At 36.0% G+C, this 24,044-nt stretch overlaps 2 protein-coding genes across 2 annotated transcripts in view; one reads left to right on the forward strand and one right to left on the reverse strand.

Annotated features, from left to right (window-relative positions):
• The window catches only part of LOC123556513 (uncharacterized), a 93,836-nt gene that overhangs the window by 13,918 nt on the left and 55,874 nt on the right, over nucleotides 1–24,044 (reverse strand). The gene's annotated exons all lie outside the window — the stretch shown is intronic.
• Nucleotides 3,824–8,395, forward strand: LOC123556514 (uncharacterized). The gene is made up of 2 exons (XM_045347287.2): nucleotides 3,824–3,871; nucleotides 4,739–8,395. Exon 2 carries the CDS (start codon nucleotides 4,796–4,798, stop codon nucleotides 6,260–6,262), a length of 1,467 nt encoding a protein of 488 aa, XP_045203222.2. The 5' UTR covers nucleotides 3,824–3,871; nucleotides 4,739–4,795; the 3' UTR covers nucleotides 6,263–8,395.

Consider the following 24,044-nt stretch of genomic DNA (forward strand, 5'->3'; position numbering starts at 1 on the left):
TTTATAACAAATTTATAATACTGCAAATCTGTGTATTTGGTCTCAATAGCAACAATTTTCCTTAGCTTGACAAATATTACTATTTTTTTCAATTCCCCACTTGGTGCCTCAATGCGCACCTTGTTTTTCGTGCGTTTCCATAAGAGATGCGGAAACATACGAAGATAATGGTGTGTTTGCATTTTTTCGGTTGCTGAAGAAATTGGACTTATAAATGCAATAATAAAATTTAATGTTTTAAGGAAATTTACAGCTAGTTTCATGTTTCTCGAGTAAGAACTTGGACTGTAGTAAAGGATAACTGAAGTAAAACTTGCATATTCGTTGAATCTTATATCTTAGCTGTTCAGCCTCGGGTCACGTGTATACTTTTAGCTATTCAGCGAAGGTCAACTTTTCGAGGACATTTTTAAAACAACTGAACACGGAAGGCGAGTGAACATGTGCATATAACGTGGAAATCTAGGAAAAATCAAATTTTAGATGTCAGGACATCTTAGTGCAAGCTGATCAGATGATGTTATTCAACTTGCTGTGGGCTGCATTTGAAGTCATTTCAGAAACAGAATTCAGAAATCATAAGAGAAATGCAGGTATTTCAGAATATGCCATGGCAACCAGAGTTCTGTGTGGAATTCAATTCTTTGAACAATTTTGAAAGGGGCCACTCAAGGATCATTCCTGTGAAGTTTGGTGTAAATCTGCCCAGTGGTTTTGTAGAAGATTTTTTTAGAAATTGTTGACTGACGCACGACGGATAACTGACGACGCACGACAGACATCAAGCGGTCACAAAAGCTCACCATGAGCCTTTGGCTCAGGTGAGCTAAAAATGAAAGGAGTGGAGTACACAAGGAAGTGTGATAGGCAGACAGACAGACAGTTAAAACACATAATGTCTCCAGGGTTTTGTGATTGGCATCATTCTTAATTGATAACTGACTTTCTTTATGGACATTTGCATCATTATACATCATTACTTTACAAACCATTTAAAGTTTAAATACACTGTGAAAGCATTATATTTCATGGGAATATTTGAAAATTAAAAAGTGACCAACAAGAAATGTTTTAAGTATAGTTACAGTGCTTCAAATATAAACATTTAAGAAACATTGTAGCTTTTTCACAGCTGATATATCTTTCTAAATAAAGGAAATTATATTATGTTCAATGGCTGAAAATTCATGCACAAATAAACATAATTATGTTACCAAATCATCTTGAAATTAAGGGCTCTTCATTAAAGTTCTCAAAAGGAAGCAAGACACACACTTTCAAATGCATTTAAATTGATCAAACCAAACAATATATACATCTGTTCAAGATGTACACTTTTAAGGAAATTTTATATGTTTCAGTTTTCTTAATTTGAAAAATATTAAAGTTTCCAGTTTCAAAGGCCAGGATCATATACTTAGTATGCCAAATGGAGTGAAAAAAAACAACTAAATTATTTTATAGTTTCAATACAATTCATAATTACACTTAAATGATGTATATGATATGATGTCACCCATTACAGGGACTAATTGACAGATAATTTGGTCGAAATAATACTCTGTTTTCTTTTTCTGAAGTTGCACTTTGTTCAAGTTATTTTTGGTACAAACTTACTAACAACATCTCTTTTATATAAAGATGTAAAGGATATATAATATCCTTCCAAGTAAAAATTTGTGTATCAAAAGTTTTTACCAAAACTCAACATTCCGTTAATTTCAGATTGTCTTTTACATTGATTGTACAGAAAGTTCCTACAATATACGATCTTCTGCTCACTTCACTAGAGGACAACTTTTGACCACATAAGAGGTTGTGAAGACTGCAGTCAAATTCCACTTTCACAATGACTTTAAACTGCAACCTCTATGTCAGGAGTCATATACTTTACATCTACCACCCTGCCTGCCTAAGGGTATTTTAAACACTATATTTGATCAACAATGAACAATTTTAAGCTATGTTTCTGTATCTGCAGACAAGAAAAACATTCAGTCTAATGATTAACGGCCTAGTACTTTATGCCGCTTTATAAAAAGCCCCATAGACCACACAAACCCGATGTTGTTAACCGTTCTCCACCCACTGTTTCAGCAGGTGGAATTGAAAGTGTGTCTGCCGACTGCTTAAAATCTGTCCACCATTCCACATTGTCTCCAAAACTGAAAATGCATCACAAAATCAAACCACGAAGGGTGCAGAAAATTCAGATGAAACCAAAAAGTAAAGTGACTCCAAATTTCAGGAGAGCTGATTTAAAGAGTACCAATGGTTGGACTACAATAAAGACTTCAATTTAAGTAATGCTACTGTCTTATTTCAATGACATACGGTCAAAAGTTGTTGTCCCCAAGATTTTGAAAATGTTCCCACATTTTTCATACTAAGGGGACATGTGTCCCCACCATTTTTGATCCTCGGCAGAACCCTGGCTATGTAGATTAGTACATTTTCATATCTATTTTCAACAACTATATTCAGTTTAAATAAATTTTGATTGTTGCAGCTGCATACTACAGAATTCGCTTGTTGAAGCTGCATTACTACATAATTCGCTTGTTGAAGCTGCATTACTACAGAATTTGCTTGTTGAAGCTGCTATACTAAAGAATTTGCTTGTTGCAGCTGCATACTACAGAATTCGCTTGTTGCAGCTGCATAACTACAGAATTCGCTTGTTGCAGCTGCATTACTACAGAATTTGCTTGTTGAACCTGCTTTACTACAGAATTTGCTTGTTGCAGCTGCATACTACAGAATTCGCTTGTTGCAGCTGCATTACTACAGAATTCGCTTGTTGCAGTTGCATTACTACAGAATTTGCTTGTTGAACCTGCTTTACTACAAAATTTGCTATATTACAGAATTTGCTTGTTGCAGCTGCATACTACAGAATTCGCTTGTTGCAGCTGCATTACTACAGAATTCGCTTGTTGCAGTTGCATTACTACAGAATTCGCACATTGAAGCTTCTTTACTACAGAATTCACACACTGAAGCTACAATACTACAGAATTCACTTGTTGCAGCTGCATTCCTACAGAATTCATTTGCTGAAGCTGCTTTACTACAGAATATCCACATTGAAGCTGCTAAACTACAGAATTAACATGTTGCAGCTGCTATAGATCTACTACAGAATTTGCTTGATGCAGCTGCCATATTAAAGGATTTGCTTGTTGCAACTGCTATAATACAGAATTTGCCTGTTGCAGCTGCTTTACTACAGAATTCACCTGTTGCAGCTGCGATACTACAGAAATTTTGAATTCGCTTGTTGCAACAGCTTGAAGCAGCTGCCATACTACAGAATTTGCTTGCTGCAACAGCTAAACTACAGGATTTGTCTGCTGCAGCTGCTATACTACAGAATTGGCTTGTGTAACTGCCATACTACAGAATTCACATGTTGCAGCTGCTGAATTACAGAGTTGGCTTGTTGCAGCAGCTATACTACAGAATTGGCTTGTTGCAATTGCTAATTACTATAGAATTTGCCTGTTTCAGCTGCCATACTACAGAATTCACATGATGCAACTGCTTTACTACAGAATTTGCCTGTTTCAGCTGCAATACTACAAAATTTGCCTGTTGCAATTGCTATACTACAGAATTTGCTTGATGCAGCTGCATTACTACAGATTTTGTCTGTTTCAACTGCTCTACTACAGACTTCACCTTTGAATTCAAGAGCTACAAAAATTTAGAAAAATAAAGTCATTTAAAATATTTCCTTATTTACAGTATACATGGTAAATGTAAGTGTTAGGAATTTCCTCTATTTCTGATCATTTTACTAGTTAGGAAATTATATTTATATAAACTATAGAAAGTAAAGACATGAGGTTAGCTGGATAAACAAGTCTCTGTAAGTATTAAAGTTTATTTATTTCCACTTTAAAATTTCATAACTGTTGTAGATCAGATCTGGAGCTATTGGTTTTACTGCATTTTTGTGAAGAAGGCAGTGCTCATTTTTTCAAAAGCCTTGCCCCCAAAACAGTTAAATCAATCGAAAAAGAGCTGTCTGTTGACAGCTCACTGGACTATTTGAAGAACTGATGTAAGTATGGGGTCAAAATATTGCCAGAGATTTTCATACAAAAGAAGGAAAATAGATCAGATAAAACAATGTACCTGTATTTGTGGAACAGGGTAAGTCTTGCACTATATGGCAATGTGTAATGATATTATGTAAATGAAAAACCAAATATATCAAAGTTGTCCATTCCCAAGTGTTCTAGACTAAGTGCAAAAGACATGAAAAACCTTTAGTGTTGTATGGGTGTCCTAGTGCAAAAGACATGAAAACCCTTAAGTGTTGTATGGGGCCAGTTCAGACAAAATATGGAATGGTATGCAAAACTTAACTAATTTCTATCTCGAAAATTAGGGCCATAACTGAGCCAAAGTTCTTGTCCTAGTTATGTACTCTTGCCTACATATGTACACTTTGATGGTAAACAAGTGGTCAAAGTTTCAAAGCCATATGTCAGACACTTTAGACAAAATATGGACTGGTACGAAAAACTTAACTGACGTCCAAGTCCACAAAGGACCAAAATTCAGCCAAGTATCTCTGACATAGTTACATACCCTTGACAACAGATGAAGATCATCACGATGAACTGTTCAAAGTTTTAAAGTCACATGTCGCATAGTTTTGCAGGAGGCACTGTTTTAGTCCTTGAGTAATAAACATAAATAAAGACTTCTAAACTTTCTTCTTTTTAAGACAACAAGAAAGATCACGAGTGTGAAAAAAGGAAAGTGAACTTTGCTACTCTTCAACATGTCTGGAAAAGAAGATGAAGATTTGTCTCTCATTATTTCTTCTACTCTTGATCACTTTGGATACAGCAGGGAGATGATTAGTTTTAGATCCAAGAGCTATGATAATATAGGTAATCTTATACAAAAGAAAAAGTTTGGAAATGAACCAGTAACAGTTATGTGTGTCGGCAGTGCTGGAGAAGGAGTTGAATTATCAGACAGTGATTTAGATTTGATGCTGTTAACAGACACAATTGTATGTACAGACCAAGCAATGGACAATAAACACTTAAATATTCTTAAGACTGACTATACAAATTCTTGTCCTGGATACACAAAAGTAGTGTCTACACATTTAGTTATGGATACGATCACAGGATCTGCCTGCTACAACTCCTCCACAAATGTATCTCCAGAAGGACATCCATATATATCCAGTGGAGTTTTCAAGAACATGATTTATCAAAACACTGATAAGTTCCTTCCATTGCTTACTCCCTTTTGCACCATTACAAGTAATGGACCAGCTGCAACAAGCCAGATGTTTAACTCAAAGAAAATCGACTGGGTTTTTTCGGTTTCCTACTTTGGAAATACAATTTTAAGTAAATGGGCAAATAGAAAGAGGTTCAATAACTGGCCATCAAATGCAATGATAAAGCAAATATCTGAAATGGAAGGTTATATTGTACCAGTTGGAAACAAAGAAAGTGAAAATCAAGGCTTAGAATGGCGTATCTGTTACACCACTGCCGAGATGGCAATGATAAGAAATCTTACCGATGCACAATTGAAATTGTACATTTTACTGAAAATGGTAGTTGGAAGCATTATTAAACCAGAGTGTAAAGAAATAACATCATATGTTGTAAAAAATGTTCTTTTTTGGGTCATTGAAGTAACGCCTGCTTATCAGTTTACACCAAAGTTGTTGGTCAAACTAGTAAAGAAATGTCTATATTTCTTCAAATATTGTTTAGAGAATAATCATATACCAAACTACATGATTCCAGAAAGAAATCTCATGCGTTTTTCTTTCCATGGCAAGGACAAACTCCCAGTTATACATTTCATTTCAGGTCTATTGGAAGATGGGGGTTCTCTATTACAAAGAATTCCAAAGTTATACACATGTATGTTTTTGGAATGTACAAGCCCTAAAAGAGTACAACAGTATGCAAAGTGGAGGGAAGAAGTTGAAAAATTAAGTTCACCTCTTCAAACAGGAATCAAAATGATTGATCTGACAAATGTACATGACAATCACTACATATACTGTTCTGAAAATGGTAGCTCAGTTACAATAGAATCTAGTAGTTTTATGATCTTACAAGAAAATATTGGTCAACAGTCACTGCCAATGGCTACAATAAGAGAATGTATCAATATGATATTACCAGATGCCCATCACTTGCTGATGTCTGGACATTTAGTTCAGTATTTTGAACTTTTAAAAGAAAGACTGAAATTGTTAAAACCACTGTAAAATTGTTGCAACAGGAACAGTCCCATTTCCCAACCACTTTCAGATGATTAATCATGAATCAACATATTTTTGATATTTTGCAAGTTCATATATTCTGTTACAGACTTTTAAGGGGCTCATCTCCCAATTTATGTCAACTTTTCTGAAATGTAGAAAATAGTTTCAATTATTAGAATTTTGTAGACTGAAAATAAAGGCGAAATCATTGGAGAAGTTTTATGCAGAATTGTAAAATTTCTTTACTGTGTTAGCCAGGCCATACATGTGATCTCCCAAGCGGGAGAGTCAAAATCCCGATTTTCAACTTGCCTCCCATCTCCTGACCGAAACCATAATTCTCTCGCTTTTTTAATTTTTTTAAATTTTTAGCCTTTTTTTCCTTGCTGCAATGACTGGATCGATAATTACAGAGGACCGCCAAACATATTTACACTGTAAATTAAAGCATCACTGACTGTGTATTATACATGTGTAGCTGGAGGAAATAGTTGTTTTTCACAGGTGGCTTTTGATAACAAGATTGATTGTTTCTTTTGATAAGGGATAAGACCAGCAGGGTTTTTTCACCTGTCATACGAGGGGCCGAATATTGCCAATGAAGCTCCATTTTCCCCAAATTGCCTATGAAGCTCCATTTTTCCCAATTGGAGGCAAAATATTCCAAAAAAATTCCTAACTGAATTGACTTTTTGATTATTCAAAGAAAAATTATGTTTGGTAATGAAATCACACAAATAATTGTTGGAAAAACCAACCCGCTACTATTTTTGGTACATGGCTGTCGTCTGCAACTCGGTAAAAATTAAATGTACGATTATGCCAGAAAATTGTACGTTTTGTAAGTAAAAACCTCTCAAATCACATAAATACATCAACATTTATTGAATAAAGTACCAAAAACTATGTGGACAAATAGTTCTTATACCATTACAATCAAATGTCACATGTTTTCATGACCTGATTTTTTCACCCGAACACATATATACTACTTTTTGGACAATATATTTGTCATTGTGGTGAAAATGTTATAGGTATTAAAATGTAAACAAAAGTTTAAATAGGACAAATTAAAATTTATTCTATTTTTGCAAGGACTGTCAAGAATCAGCAACTTAGAAAAAATCCTTAAAAGCAAATTTTCTACATTTCAATGGGGTTACTTTGAATTTGTAATTTATTTATAGATCTATGTCTACCAATAAAACTTGAAAATTAATGTGCTACTTGTTAAAATAGAAAATAATGGAAATTATTTTAGAATTAAAATAATTTAATTTATTTTTTCTCAAATTGTTGCTCGTTAATTACCGTCTGCTAGTTTATTAAATTGTCGTCTGTTTTCGTAGATAAACGTGTCATCGATATTGTTACACTTGGCTGATCTGAACTGGTTCCTATTGATACTGGTACCCAGTCGATATAATATAAATACCAATAATCTCGTGCAGTTCTCTCACATTTTGCTAGTAGCACCGTCGGTAACGTCAAAACTACCCGCCCGCCACACCCTGTATTTATAGGAAACTTTTGAAACATAGAGCTTTGCATCTTTAATTTCGGGCTAGTATTGTAGTTTTAACAACTTGCTAGAATACTTTGTCAGTATTTTATATACACTTTACCGATCTATTTATGTTGATCTTACATCATCTGTGGAATGTTTTATGAAATTGGTTCAAAGTTGTAAAGGAAATTTGCATAAAGTCCATCTATTTAACAATAGCTAACGCTGATGTTCTAGTTCAAGTTAATTGTTATTGTCCACCCGGTCTTGACGACTGAGTTGTTAGGTACTGCCGTCTTTTTACTTACAATTGCAGGGTTAAACCGTGCCAAAGTAAATTGATGAGGGTGATATACCGGAGAGCAATAACACTGCAGGAGATAACACATCCAGCCATCAAAATGTATGATGGGGCTAGATGTCATCTTGTTACGTGACCAAGGACTTCCAAATGTGAGATGTTCATACCGTGTTATGAAGAAAAAACTGAGACATTTTGATGCAGTGTATATAAATTTTGTTATTTAAGAAAACGGTTTAGCATGGGCGTGACTATATTTGTATAAGACTCTCCAGTATAATTTGAAAGATTTTATACTTCTTTAAAAAGGCACGGGATAGTTGATTGATATTAACCTTTAGCATGCTAGATAAATTGTCGTCTGATGGAAATGTCGTCTGCTAAAATTGTGAAGTTCATTCAATTTGCTCCAAAATTGGAAGAAATATTGTCAGAGTAGCAAACAGCTTGGAACCTGATCAGACGCCGATTTAATCGGCGTCTGATCTGGTTCCAAGCTGTTTGCAAAGGCTGTTAAATTCGCCTGCAGCAGGCTAAGGGTTAATATACGTATTTCTAATATTAAAATATATAAACTAAATGTACAAGAAGACAATAGTGAAGTAATAAAATTATTAGAATAAGTTTCACTTTTTAAGTTAAATGTGTCGTATTGACATGAAATTCAAGGACAGGAAAATAATTATAGGAAGTATTGACTGTCGTAAATATTATTTTATGTGAACTTAAAAACTTTGTGATCACAGTTGGATATCTCTAAGAAAATTCTGCTATTATTTGTGGTAACAATTATTATGTAGGACACTGGCTTTTTAACTGTGACATTTGATAGACCTTAATATTAGTTTTTCTTCATCTTGTCATAATACTATAAGTAAAAGGTGTTTATTTATAATACTGGCTTGATGGATATTGTCGCTCATAATATGTTGGCGGTAAAATTCTGTCGGCCGTGAGGTGAGCGGATACGGTGCCTGTATGTTTGCATTCAAGTTGCGTACTTTGGGGTATCATATGTTTACCAGTTTGTGTTAACTGGATAGTAAAAGGTTTTGCCCTAGTACTTGGCGATTCCTAGTGTTGCGTGTGTTGCGTATGTTGCGTTGCTCTCAGTGGTGTCACTTTGCCTTGCCTTGCCTTGCCTTTCATTGACTCGTGTTGCGGTTTCGCTCATTCTCGGTGAAACCCGAAATGGGTGGAATGGTAGCTCGACGTTCAATTGAAATTGTTGTGTGTTTGCATTTGAGTGATACCTGTTATAAAGTGCAAAGTGTCTTGTGTTGCTTTGCCTTTGAGTGACACCTGTTACAAAGTACAAAGTGTCTTGCGTTACTTTGCGTTGTTTGAGTGATACCTGTTACAAAGTACAAAGTGTCTTGCATTGCTTTGCCTTGTGGTCCGTTGTGTTATATTGCCTCGCTTTACATTGGCTAGGGTTGTGCATTTGACCGCATCCCGGTGACACCCGGGCTGGGTTGGATTCACAATTCGAAGTTCGATGGATTGCGCAGTTGCGTTGTTTTTGCAAGCCTTGGGTTGGTGCGTCTGTTCCTCTCTCGGTCGACGGATTTTGCTGTGCTTTTAACGACTCTACACGGTGAGACCCTTGTTGAGTCATGAGCGGCCGATCAACTCCCAATATTGTCAATATACTTTTACTGAATTTAATTAAATTATTACAAAATGTATCATGCGTATGTTTAACTATCGTTGTAAGTATCAATGCATATTCTTGATGAATAAAGAGTGTTGTATGAGATAATTGGTTTTTATTTTGAGTAATAAAATAAACTAAAATTTTGGATTTTGTCTCTTAATTGTGCATCCGCATGCTTAATTTATGTGGATAAAAAACCTCTAGTTTTGAGACCCCAATTCCAGCTGAAAAATAGCAAAACTCCAGTTTTGGGATTCTGAAATTATCACATGTATGAGCCAGGCTGTTTAAAACTGGAATTTAGATACTCTTTACAAGACTTACAATATCATCTGAAATACCAATTTTTGTTGTTGTTTTTTTCAGCATGATGTCATCTATTTAGACAAGAGTCATATTTCAATGTGTATCACGAGACAAAAAAAGCCCCTTTAAAAGCATCTTGAAAGCATTGACCTACTATGTTCTAAATACGGCCAGTCAAGAAATTTGATTTTACTAGGACTAAGTTTCTTTTGACCCTAGATGACCAAGTTTCAAACTTGACTTGGACAAACATTCTCACAGTATAAAATTTCAAATCCATTTAAACCTGTGGAAAAAAGTTCACATCACACACTCACATGTACCTATTATGCTAATGTACACATTATGTGTAAGTCCGAGGGCCTTAACTGTTGTTTTCTTGACCAACCCTGAGGAACAAAAAAATAGACCCAAACTGACATAAGAGAACCTTGATCAATTGTCCTTATTTCTGTCCAAGTTTGGTGAAAATCCACCCACTGGCTCATGAGTTGTTTATAGTTCTTAAATTTTTAACTCTGGTGGCCCCTAAATGCAATTAAGGGGAACCATTTGAGCCACGCCATGAGATAACCAACATAGTGCATTTGCGACTAGCATAGATCCAGACCAGCCTGCGCATCCATGCAGTCTGGTCAGGGTCCATGCTGTTCACTTTCAGAGCCTATTGCAATAAGAGAAACTGTTAGCAAACAGCATGGATACTGACCAGACTACGCGGATACACAGGCTGGTCTGGATCCATGCTGGTCGCAAAGCAACTATGTTGGTTTTCTCATGGCACAGCTAATTTGAAGAAACTTGAAAAAGATTCATCTGAGGATGCTTCTGACCAAGTTTTTGGAAAATCCATTTCAGTTCATGAGAATAACAGTTTATTTGTTTAAAGAACTTTTTGGTGGCCTCTAAACAGCTCTGGGACAGCGCAACCATTCTGACAAAATCCATGTTTGCTTTTGACCAAGCTTGGTGAACATCCATTAACGGTTCTTGACAAAAATGCTTTAAATGATTTTCATTTTACACTCTAGTGCTATTAAGTGCAGCATAACTATCTGTACATGCTTTAGAATGGTCCATGCAAGGGTGCATCTGACTTAAATTTGGTGAACATCTATCCAGCTGTTTGTTTAAAGAATTTTTTCATTAAACGTCTTTGTTAGGATATAAAAGCCTAGTTTATTCTGCAAATGCTCGAAAAAATGTTTTAATACAATAATGTTCTCTCAGATGAAACAATTTACATTTGGCCAAAACAAGTAATCATTAATTCCAGTAAGCATTAATTCCATGTATGCTAAACATTCAATCAAAAGAAATACATTGATAATGTCCAATAATATGTTATAATTCAGACAAGCTTGTGTTAGTTATATAATTGTGTGATAATATACATGTACATTTTGTATTACAGTCATATGCTGCAGAACTCTGATTTCTATCAATTAGTTAAAGTTCCTTTTGTGCATGTAATTTATTCAGATACAGTCCAAAACAGTTATCTCGACTTCGGTTATTTTGATATTTCAATATCTTGAATTGATTTTCCCAGTCCCGATTTTTTTCCTTCTTATTTCATATAAATCAACTACGGATATCTCGATTTGGATATTTCGATTTTTTCAATATTTCAACTAAATTTTCAAGCCCCAACTTTGAAATTTACTCTATTTTGATATTGGTTATCTCGAGCTGACATTAATCATCTGCCAAACGCAGGTGCGAAAAGCTGTAGGCGCTTGTATTCGCTAAATTGTCATCTGCCGCTTTATGTGCGAAAAACAACACACGCAGTTATTCACTCAATGATCCTGGTAGACCCAAAGCCAATTAACCGGCGCTCATGCGTCATTAATTGTATGTTTGCAACGCAAGCTGTGTGACACACTGAGTAATTTATATTGAATTTTCAAAATAATTTTGTAATTATAAACAAAAAGCAATGAAGATTCTGTGTAATTTACATCAAATTTAGGTTTGAACACCTATTAAAGAGAGAATAAATTTTCACATCATGTGCATTGCACAAACCACAAGATGTGGAAAGAGGTATTATAAACCAGGAAGTAGGTTGAAAAAATATTATTTCAACAAGTAATGACCAATCAATATGTAAAACATAATATTTATGTACAAATATACACATTTTGTCTCACAAACTTCTTTTTATCAACACAAAACTATATTACCCCACCTACCAACCAAACTTGCCCTAACTTCGGTTATTTTGATATTTCGATGACGAACAACTAACAACTAACAGTGATCTTGGTACCATCCACTGAGCCATTTTTGAATGTTCCAAATTTCAAGACTAGCTCAATGTCAAAATCGATGTCAAATTTCATTTCGGAACAAAACAATGTGTATGTGGTCCAAATTTGAAAGCTGTGGCTTGAGAAATGTGAAAGCAGGTCACTAGATCAATTTCAAGGTCAAAGTTCATTTCGGTAGACAGAACTATGCATGTGCTTCAAATCTGAAGGTTGTAGCTTGAGAAATGTGAAAGTAGGTAATAGGTAAAAATCAATGTCAAATTTCAATTCAGAACACAAAAATACGCATGCGGTCCAAATTTGAAGCCTGTTGCTTCAGAAATGTGAAGTAGGTCGCTATGTCAACCTCAAGATCAAAGTTCATTTCGACACACAAAACTATGCATGTGGTTCAAATTTGAAGGCTGTAGCTCGAGAAATGTGAAAGTAGGTCACTATGTCAACCTCAAGATCAAAGTTCATTTCGGTACACAAAACTATGTCTGTGGTTCAAATTTGAAGGCTGTAGCTTGAGAAATGTGAAAGTCACTAGGTCAAAATAAAGGTCAAATTTTATTTTGGAACACAAAACTATGCAAGTGGTCCTAATTTGAAGCCTGAACCTTCAGAAATGTGAAAGTAGGTCACTAGGTCAATCTCAAGATCAAAGTTCATTTCAGTACACAAAAATATGCTTGTGGTTCAAATTTGAAGGCTGTTTTTTTTTCTTTTTTGGGTTTAACGCCGTTTTTCAACAGTATTTCAGTCATGTAACGGCGGGCAGTTAACCTAACCAGTGTTCCTGGATTCTATACCAATACAAACCTGTTCTCCGCAAGTAACTGCCAACTTCCCCACATGAATCAGAGGTGCAGGACTAATGATTTCAGACACAATGTCGTTTATCAAATAATCACGGAGAACATACGCCTCACCCGACGATCGAACTCACGACCCCGCAATCCGTAGACCGATGCTCTACCTACTGAGCTAAGCGGGCGGGCTAAATTTGAAGGCTGTAGCTTGAGAAATGTGAAAGTAGGTCACCAGGTCAAAATCAAGGTCAAATTTATTTTGGAACAAAAAACTATGCATGTGGTCCAAATTTGAAGCCTGTACCTTCAAAAATGTGGAAGTAGGTCACTAGGTCAAGATCAAGGTCAACTCATGTCAAGGTTCATCTTGCCTCTCAAAACTATACAAGTGGTCCAAATTTGAATGATGTAAGTTATGGATATGAAGGTTCTAAGTTTTTCCCTATATAAGTCTATATGAACCATATGACCCCTGGGGCGGGGCCATATTTGACCCTAGAGGGATAATTTGAAAAAACTTGGTAGAGAACCACTAAATGATGCTACATCACAAAATAGCAAAGCCATAGCCTTTGTGGTTTGGACAAGAAGATTTTTAAAGTTTTTCCCTATATAAGTCTATGTAAACCATGTGACCCCCAGGGCGGAGCCATATTTGACCCTAGGGGAATAATTTGAACAATCTTAGTAGAGGACCACTAGATGATGTCATATACAAAATATCAAAGCCCTAGGCCCTGTGGTTTTGGACAAGAGTTTTTTTCAAAGTTTTTTCCTATATAAGTCTATATAAACCATGTGACCCCCGGGGCGGGGCCATATTTGACCCCAGGGAAATAATCTGAACAATCTTGGTAGAGGACCTCTAGATTTTGCTACATACCAAATATCAAAGCCCTAGGCCCTATGGTTTTGGAAAAGAAGATCAGAAACCGTTTTAACTGTTCCTGGCCAATGTGACCTTGACCTTTGACCTAATGACCTCAAAATCAATAGGGGTCATCTACTGGTCATGGCCAACCTAACTATCAATTTTCCTGACACTAGGCTCAAGCGTTCTAGAGTTATTGCCTGGAAACCATTTTACTGTTACTGGTCACTGTGACCTTGACCTTTGACATACTGACCTCAAAATCAATAGGGGTCATCTGCTGGTCCTGACCAACCTTCCTATCAACTTTCGTGACCCTTGGCTTAAGCGTTCTTGAGTTATCATCCGGAAACCGTTTTACTGTTCAGGGTTACTGTGACCTTGACCTTTAACATACTGGCCTCAAAATCAATAGGGGTCATCTGCTGGTCATTACCAACCTCATTATCAACTTTCATGGTCCTAGGCCCAAGTGTTCTTGAGTTATCATCCTGAAACCGTTTTACTATTCTGGGTCACTGTGACCTTGACCTTTGACATATAGACCTCAAAATCAATAGGGGTCATCTGCTGGTGATGACCAACCTCCCTATCAACTTTCATGATCCTAGGCTCAAGCGTACTTGAGTTATCATCCGGAAACGGATTGGTCTACATTCCGACCGACCGACCGACATCTGCAAAACAATATACCCCTCCTTCTTCGAAGTGGGGCATAATAATCAAAAACTGCAGACATACATAAACTACAAGCAGGAACAAATGAAATTGTATTTGTTTCATTTTGGTTTGCAATGAGTGTTTAAGTGAAAAAAGTAAATTTTCTAAGGGACTGTGACTCTAAGGGCAATACTTTGACATAGAGAGACACACTGATATATTTTGGCACTCAACAATCAGTTTAAAATATTATATGGTCTCCTCTGGTGCCCGGCATGATAAGACTTGTGCACAACAATACGTAGAACCAATAACAGTCCACGAGCCAGCTGGTGAAGACCCTAATGAGCATCCTAACTGTTACCATTGAGGAGAGATCAAAACAGCAATGACAAAATAAAACTAAAAGATGCTTTTGTAGAAAAGCGCATGTCTCCCCCAATGCATAGTCTTATAGGCAGGAAGTCAATAGGGGACAGGAGCAAAAGTCTAAGCAACACAGATGGCTGGCTTCAGTAGGAATCATCTATTTGGCATGTCCAATCATTCCACAAAGTTTAACATTCTGGGCTAAGTGGTTCTCAAGTTATGAATTGGAAACTGTTTTCCATGTTCAAGCCCCTGTGACCTTGACTCCAAGATCAGTAGGGGTCATCTACTCTGCATGTCCAATCATCCTATACAGTTTCAACATTCTGGGTCAAGTGGTTCTCAAGTTACTGATTGAAAAGAATTTTCTATGTTCAGCCCCCCTGTGACCATGAATTTTGATGGTGTGACCCCAAAAGCAATAGGGATCATCTGTAACTTCTATCACCCTATGGAATTTGAAGGTTCTAGGTCAAATGGTTCTCAAGTTATTGACCAGAAATGGATTTCCATGTTCTGTTTGCTGCAACCTTGACCTTTTAAAGAGTGACCCCAAAAACGATAGGGGTCATCTCCTCTGTAAGTCTTATCACCCTATGAAGTTTCAACATTCTGGGTCAAATGGATCTCAAGTAACTAAACGGAAATGGATTTCCATGTTCTGTTTGCTGTGACCTTGACCTTTAATACAGTGACCCCAAATTCAATAGAGGTTATTTATTCTGCATGTACGATCATCCTATGAAGTTTCAAAAATCTGGGTCTAGTTCTCAAGTTACAGACTGGAACTGTTTTTCAATGTTCAGGCCAATGTGATCTTGACCTTTAATAAAATCAATAGAGGTCATCTACTATGCATATCCAATCATCATATGAAGTTTCAACATTCTGGGTCAAGTGGTTCTCAAGATATTGATCGGAAATGGTTTTCCATGATCAGGCCCCTGTGACCTTGACCTTCAATGGAGTGACCCCAAAATCAATAGGGGTCATATACTCTGCATGACCAATCATCCTATAAAGCTTCAACATTCTGGGTCAAGTGGTTCTCAACTTATTGATCGGAAATGGTTTTCCATGTTCCGGCCCCTGTGACCTTGACCTTTGACGGAGTGACCCCAAAATCAATAGGGGTCATCTACTCAGCATGACCAATCATCCTATGAAGTTTCAACATTCTGGGTCAAGTGGTTCTCAAGATATTGATCGGAAATGGTTTTCCATGATCAGGCCCCTGTGACCTTGACCTTCAATGGAGTGACCCCAAATTCAATAGGGGTCATATACTCTGCATGACCAATCATCCTATAAAGCTTCAATATTCTGGGTCAAGTGATTCTCAAGTTACTGATCGGAAATGGTTTTCCATGTTCAGGACCCCGTGACCTTGACCTTTGACGGAGTGACCCCAAAAACAATAGGGGTCATCTATTCCATAAGCCCTGCCATCCTATGAAGTTTGAAGGTTCTAGGTCAAATGGTTCTCCAATTATTGATCGGAAATGAAGTGTGACGTACGGACGGATAGACGGACAGGGCAAAAACAATATATCTCCCAAAGAGGGGAGGAGACATAACTAACGAGAAACCTACACACTGTTCTAGCTGATATTACCAGAGAGACAGACAGACAAACAGACTGACAACAAACAGGTTATATCTAAGTCTATCCTTAGCCAAGCAAGACAGAGAACATAATTATTCATATTATTACAGAGCTTTGTTCTAGGACCATTAATTTTGAAACACTAATTCATCCCAATTCCTCTCTCAGAAAAGTATTCTACTAACAACATAAAATACTGTAAAAAAGTAGTTAAAACAAGAGCTCCGCCTTGCGGGTGCAGACGCTCATCTGATTTTTTTGTCTCTGTATAATAGATTTTCTAAGTCAAAAAGGGGCCATAATTCTTGCAAAAAGCAACGTAGAGTTATGGTACTTGCTTTGCAGAGTCAGCTTTTCATGGCGAATAACTGCTCTAAGTTTTAAAGCAATAGCTTTGACCATTAAGGAGAAAAGTTGACCTAAATGCAAAACTTAACCAAGAAATCTGATATTTTCTAAGTCCAAAAGAGGCCATAATTCTTGCAAAAAGCAGGATGGAGTTGTGTTTCTTGTTGTACAGATATCTATTTATTTATTTGGGTTTTACGGCGCACCAACACAGTATAGGTTATATGGCGCCAAACAGGACTACAAATTTTGGTTCCACATCTCACTTACATCGAAATGAAAACATGAGGTATGGAATCAAAATTTGCACACCTGCTGGAATCACAGAGTTACTGCAAAACCAAGTGTTAAGACCCTATTAGTGGCCTCTTACGATCATGCAAGGGTAAGGCAGTGGTTCCAATTCTTTTCATAAACAGATTGTCCCAGAACCACATGGGGCCTTGCTGTACAGAGTCAGCTACTGATGGTGAACAAGTGTTGCAAATTTTAAAGCAACAGCTTTGATAGTTTAGTAGAAAAGCTGACCTAAACATAAAACTTAACCAGGCAAAGCCAACGCCAACCAAGTGATGACAATAACTCATCATTTTTTTTCATAAAATCAGATGAGCTAATAAAATGAAACAAATGACTTCTGCGCTATTTTCTTATTCCAGCTTACTTTTAACAAGAGGACCATGATGGTCCTGAATCGCTCACCTCTTCCCACATGACCCAGTTTTGAGTATGACGTCGTTTTTTCTATTATTTGACATAGTGACCTAGTTTTTGAGCTCATGTGACCCAGTTTTGAACTTGACTTAGATATTATCAAGATAAAAATTCTGACCAATTTTCAAGAAGATCCATTGAAAAATATTGTCTCTAGAGAGGTCACAAGGTTTTTCTATTATTTGACCTATTGACCTAGTTTTCGAAGGTACGTGACCCTGTTTTGAGTTTTATCTAGATATCATCAAGGTGAACATTCTCACTAATTTTCATGAAGATCTCAATGAAAATATGGCCTCTAGAGAGGTCACAAGGTTTTTCTATTTTTATACCTACTGGTCTAGTTTTTGACCGCACGTGACCCAGTTTCGAAACTGACCTAGATATCATCAAGGTGAACATTCAGATCAATTTTCATGAAGATCCATTGAAAAATATGGCCTCTAGAGAGGTCAAAAGATTTTAATAATTTTAGACCTACTGACCTAGTTTTTGACCGCAGTTGACCCAGTTTCAAACTTGACCTAGATATCATCAAGATGAACATTCAGACCAACTTTCATACAGATCCCATAAAAAGTATGGCCTTTAGAGAGGTCACAAGGTTTTTCTATTATTTGACCTACTGACATAGTTTTTTAAGGCACGTGACCCAGTTTCAAACTTGACCTAGATATGATCAAGGTGAACATTCTGACCAATTTTTATGGAGATCCATTCAAAAGTATGGCCTCTAGAGAGGTCACAAGGTTTTTCTATTTTTAGACCTACTGACCTAGTTTTTGACCGCACATGACCCTGTTTCAAACTTGACCTAGATATCATCAAGATGAACATTCAGACCAACTTTCATACAGATCCCATGAAAAATATGGCCTTTAGAGAGGTCACAAGGTTTTTCTATTATTTGACCTACTGACCTAGTTTTTGAAGGCACGTGACCCACTTTCGAAATGACCTAGATATCATCAAGATGAACATTCAGACCAACTTTCATACAGATCCCATGAAAAATATGGCCTCTAGAGAGGTCACAAGGTTTTTCTATTATTTGACCTACTGACCTAGTTTTTGAAGGCACGTGACCCAGTTTCGAACTTGACCTAGATATCATCAAGGTGAACAATCTGACCAATTTTCATGAAGATCTCATGAAATATATGGCCTCTAGAGAGGTCACAAGGTTTTTCTATTTTTAGACCTACTGACCTAGTTTTTGATCGCACGTGACCCAGTTTCAAACTTGACCTAGATATCATCAAGATGAACATTCAGACCAACTTTCATACAGATCCCATGAAAAATGTGGCCTTTAGAGAGGTCACAAGGTTTTTCTATTATTTGACCTACTGACCTAGTTTTTGATGGCACGTGACCCAGTTTCGAACTTGACCTAGATATCATCAAGATGAACGTTCTGACCAATTTTCATGAAGATCTTGTGAAATATATGGCCTCTAGAGAGGTCACAAAGTTTTTCTATTTTTAGACCTACTGACCTAGTTTTTGACAGCACGTGACCCAGTTTCGAACTTGACCTAGATATCATCAAGGTGAACATTCTGACCAATTTTCATGAAGATCTCATGAAATATATGGCCTCTAGAGAGGTCACAAGGTTTTTCTATTTTTAGACCTACTGACCTAGTTTTTGACCGCACGTGACCCAGTTTCGAACTTGACCTAGATATCATCAAGATGAACATTCAGACCAACTTTCATACAGATCCCATGAAAAATGTGGCCTTTAGAGAGGTCACAAGGTTTTTCTATTATTTGACCTACTGACCTAGTTTTTGATGGCACGTGACCCAGTTTCGAACTTGACCTAGATATCATCAAGATGAACGTTCTGACCAATTTTCATGAAGATCTTGTGAAATATATGGCCTCTAGAGAGGTCACAAGGTTTTTCTATTTTTAGACCTACTGACCTAGTTTTTGAAGGCACGTGACCCAGTTTCGAACTTGACCTAGATATCATCAAGATGAACATTCTGACCAACTTTCATAAAGATCCCATGAAAAATGTGACCTCTAGAGTGATCACAAGCAAAAGTTTATGGACGCACGGACGCACGACGGACGACGGACACCGCGCGATCACAAAAGCTCACCTTGTCACTTTGTGACAGGTGAGCTAAAAACAAAGCGTGGGAAATTTATTATCTGAAATACAGGGAAAAATATCATGTGTCAATGGTATGACAACAAGTAATTTTATCAACTACAGCAAAAAATCATGAATTTTTCATAATATAACTTCATCTCCATTCAGAAATATATAATACTATAAGGAACAAAGTGGAACCATCAATGTGTTTGTTTTTTATCCATTTTTATGTAAAAAAGTATACAATTAATGCCTGCATCTACTACAACCATGTATTGTTGGTTTGTTGGGTTTAATGTCACGTTTAAACAATTACAGACCATGTACATTATTACAGCACAAGAGTCATCTTACTTGGGCTGTAACGATTAGGGATGGCAACGAATAGCAATTTTGGTATTCGAATATTCGGTCAACCTTCCAAACGAATATTCGAATATTCGGTCATCCAATGATCAACAAATCAACTCAAAATCTTATGAATTTATCGTACCCTTAGCAGCGATCTGCATTAACTCTACTTTCGTTTACACCGGAAGTAATTCAGACACTGGCGAATTAAGATTGACTTATCGTTCTCATCGCTTGTTCATCTTTTTGAATATAAAACATTTGTCATAAATTTGCCTTCATTTACATATAATTAATATAGGTTTTACTTAGTTTTACATGGATGTAGCCCTCCCGTAAGTAAGGTTCTTTCCACATATATATTACATGTAGCCGGCTTCCTATCGGATGATCGCGTGCAATACTTTAAAAAGACAGGCGGCATTGCTTGCATTTTGACAGTAGATTCACGTAATAGCATGAACAATATTTTCAGTTAAACGAGGTGTAAAATTAAGACTGTGGAGTAGGGGAAGTCTAATAAAAGATATATTTTGCTTAACTTTACCCTTTATCTAAATATTGAGTAGATTCTACTATTTTTTTCCATACGAAACGCATTTATTATCAAGAGGATGATCCGTTTTACATGAAAATAATATTCATCACATTTGACTTGTTTTCAACACTTTTCGGCATTTTTCTTTACTCAACTACATCTGAAATCGACTTTGATTGAAATCCGAATCATTAGTTCAAGTGCTTTCTGGTGATTTTTAATTACATGCGGACCGCACCTACCGAAAACAAGGCGATTTGTAACAGATTTACATCAATTGGGGACCAATAAAATTTCTAAAGGTAAGCAATTAGCGGTACTTACTGCAGAGTACTATGTCATCACCACAGCCATGTGCAATCTCGGCACACTAATATACAAAGTGACACGTCTGACAGCGACAGAAGCAATTTTCGCGTGTATATGAAAGCGAAATTTTTAATTAGATAGACGAACATACTGGTTGTTTCATCTGCTTTTTATTTCTTTCTTATGATCTTATATTTTTTCCGAATATTCGAATAGTGAAACGGTATTCGAATATTCGTGTCATGACCGAATATACGAATATTCATTGCCATCCCTAGTAACGATACATTCGAATATTCGATTTAGTCGAATACAGTTTTGTCTGAATTGCATTCGTCCCGAACCGAATATTTACGAATATAAATAAAATATGTATGATTTAAACTTAAATCATTTGAGTTTACCTAAAACAAGAAATCTACCAAAAATGCTCCCATTTATCGTGTTCTTCGTATTACCCCACAACGGTTGACGGATATTTTCATGCACAGTGATTTTATAAGTCATAGGGCTGATATTTGATGTTGGTTTACCATTAATAAAATGCTTTTCATAATTTTCTGGGTTTAAAATGTGATTGAATTCCTAATTAAATTTCATATTCAATTGAAATTTAATTTCAACATGTTGGGAATTCCCGTTTTACAACATCCGAAAACCGGCTGCATAAACAACATGTCAAGCAACAAGCAAACCGTTGAGGAAATACATGTCGCATGTTTGGAAACATTTTGTTTTCAGTTGACAGTTCTAGACATCTGAATCCAAAGCTCCTTAAGCTTACATAAATAGAGAATATTAGGTTACTGTCGGATAAATTTAAATTTATTAGGCGAGTCGAAGAAAATATATTAGGCGAGGCTCTGCCGAGCCTTATATTTTTTCGTAGACGAGCCTAATAAATTTAAATTTTTCAGACAGTAATCTAATATTCTATTTATCCTACCTGCTCAGAAAATTGGGTAAAAAGTCCTTAGAAAGAGCAAAAGCGTGCAGACTTGACGTCATATATGACGTTTGCAAGTGCAATTCAATTTGTGGGTAAAGTTGAAAAAATGCAATAACTTCTTTGTTTCTGGATCAAAACTTTTGATATTACCACTTATTTTCTTAGTTAGAACATTTCCAATACAATGATAACGGTTTCAATGAAAAATTCGGGAAAAAAGTGTTTTCAAAATTTCTGGCTGAAGTGCTGTACTGGTACTGATGATAAACCCGAACAGAAAATGAGGTTTTTTACCTGTAACTTTTTTATTTCTGCAATTTGTAATCAATGGTTTGTATCAAAATAAAGCTTAACATTTGCTGAAAACTTTACATAATTCAAAATTTATATTTTAGTTAGCAAACTCACAGGAAGTGAGGCCCTGAAAGGGGTTAGTAAAATGGGGACTGTAAGCAGGTTGACTGATGATAAATTCGAACACTTTGTCATTTACAAAATTTTCTTTGTAGTATTATATTGAAACTTTCCCCAAAAAGCTGCAACAGTCATTCCTGATCAAGTAATGAAAAGTGACCCAATGTCAGGCCTTCATATGGCGACAGTGAGCATGCGCAAAAAACACCCTCTTCCCCAGTAATTTTGGATAACTATATTTTATACAGATAAATGTAAGTCATTTATTTATACAAAATATTTACCAATTTTGTTTTTATTTACACCAGTTGGTATTGTAAATGGAAACTATTAGATGGTGTATTCAATTTTATAAATAACCGATTGCAATAAAAAATTTCCAAGGTGGTCGACTTTATCATCTGTCCGGGTTTATCATCAGTACCAGCAAAAGTGAAAAATAGCAACAACTTTTTCGTTTCTGGATAAAAACCTATTATTTGACCACTCATTTTCTAAGTTCAAACATTTCCAATACAATGCTGACGGTTTCAATGCAAAAATTTTGATAAAATATGTGATTTCAAAAGTTTCCGCAAAAGTGATATCTTGACACTGACTAAATAAAGCAAAGTTTATTAGGCAGGCCGATTTTGTGCTATATCTTGTATGAGGGTAGGATAAATATTCGTATTTGTCACCCTGTATTCGTGATACGTATCATATTCGCCCCTTAGTGTATTCGTACAGCCCTACATCTTAAATCCTACCACCAGTGAAAACACCTGAAATGTTTGTCCAGTATGCAAGGAATACATATATCAAATATTTGAGCTTCTGAAAATATCATTACTGATAAATCATTTAATTTCATGGACATGAAACCGAGTTTAGGTCAAAACAGGTATTTGATTGGAATAAAAATTTGTTGATTTCAAATTTTAAAATTACAATGAATGAGAGTTTCGTAAGTTCATTAGTAGCAAAGTTAATTCGCTGTGCATATTAATGAATTCACAGTATTTTTTTTTATTAAACTTGGAAAATTGCCGTCTACTTCTAGGACAGGGAAACAATTCTAAGTGACACATCCTTTACACACTGAAAGTGAAAGTGCTTGTAACATTGGAAATTAACGTTTACAAGAGATCTTGAAACATAAATTAATACTTTCTCTTGTAAAATATTTCCCTCTATTTCCCACTGATAACATTATTTCTCCCCTCTCAAAAGGGTTCCCTCACCATTCCCCTCAAACTGAAAAATACTCAGTAACATTTAATGTGTCTACACATTCTGATCAATAAGAAGGCAAATTACTCCTACTGCCAAAGAGCAACTCCAGAACAGCCAGACATGCAAAATTAATACTGCTATATCTGAAGTTAGTTATGCAATTTAATCATAAATGCAAAAATACCCCTGGCAAACATCATCTCTTGGACAATTCATTATATTTTTCATATTAAATGTCAGAAATAATGCTTCCTGCAATTCATTTTTTGTTTGTTTCTGAAATAAGATAAATAAATAAAGTCTAATGTTGGCCACTTTAAAATTCTTTCCAACATTCAGTCATACAAAGAAATCTCTAAAGCAAAAACATGTTTCTTTTTCAAAAACTAGAGCTGTCACAGGAGTGACGAATTATACCCCCACAATATGGCCTTGTCATAGAAGTAAGCCAATGTCAAAGACAAACCTCAAAATCAGTATGGGTCAT

Source organism: Mercenaria mercenaria, unplaced genomic scaffold, assembly GCF_021730395.1.
Source record: "Mercenaria mercenaria strain notata unplaced genomic scaffold, MADL_Memer_1 contig_5097, whole genome shotgun sequence".
Taxonomy (NCBI): domain Eukaryota; kingdom Metazoa; phylum Mollusca; class Bivalvia; order Venerida; family Veneridae; genus Mercenaria; species Mercenaria mercenaria.

Coding starts and splice junctions, on each gene's coding strand:
- LOC123556514 (XM_045347287.2), top strand. CDS start 4,796: ATGTCTGGAAAAGAAGATGAAGATTTGTCTCTCATTATTTCTTCTACT.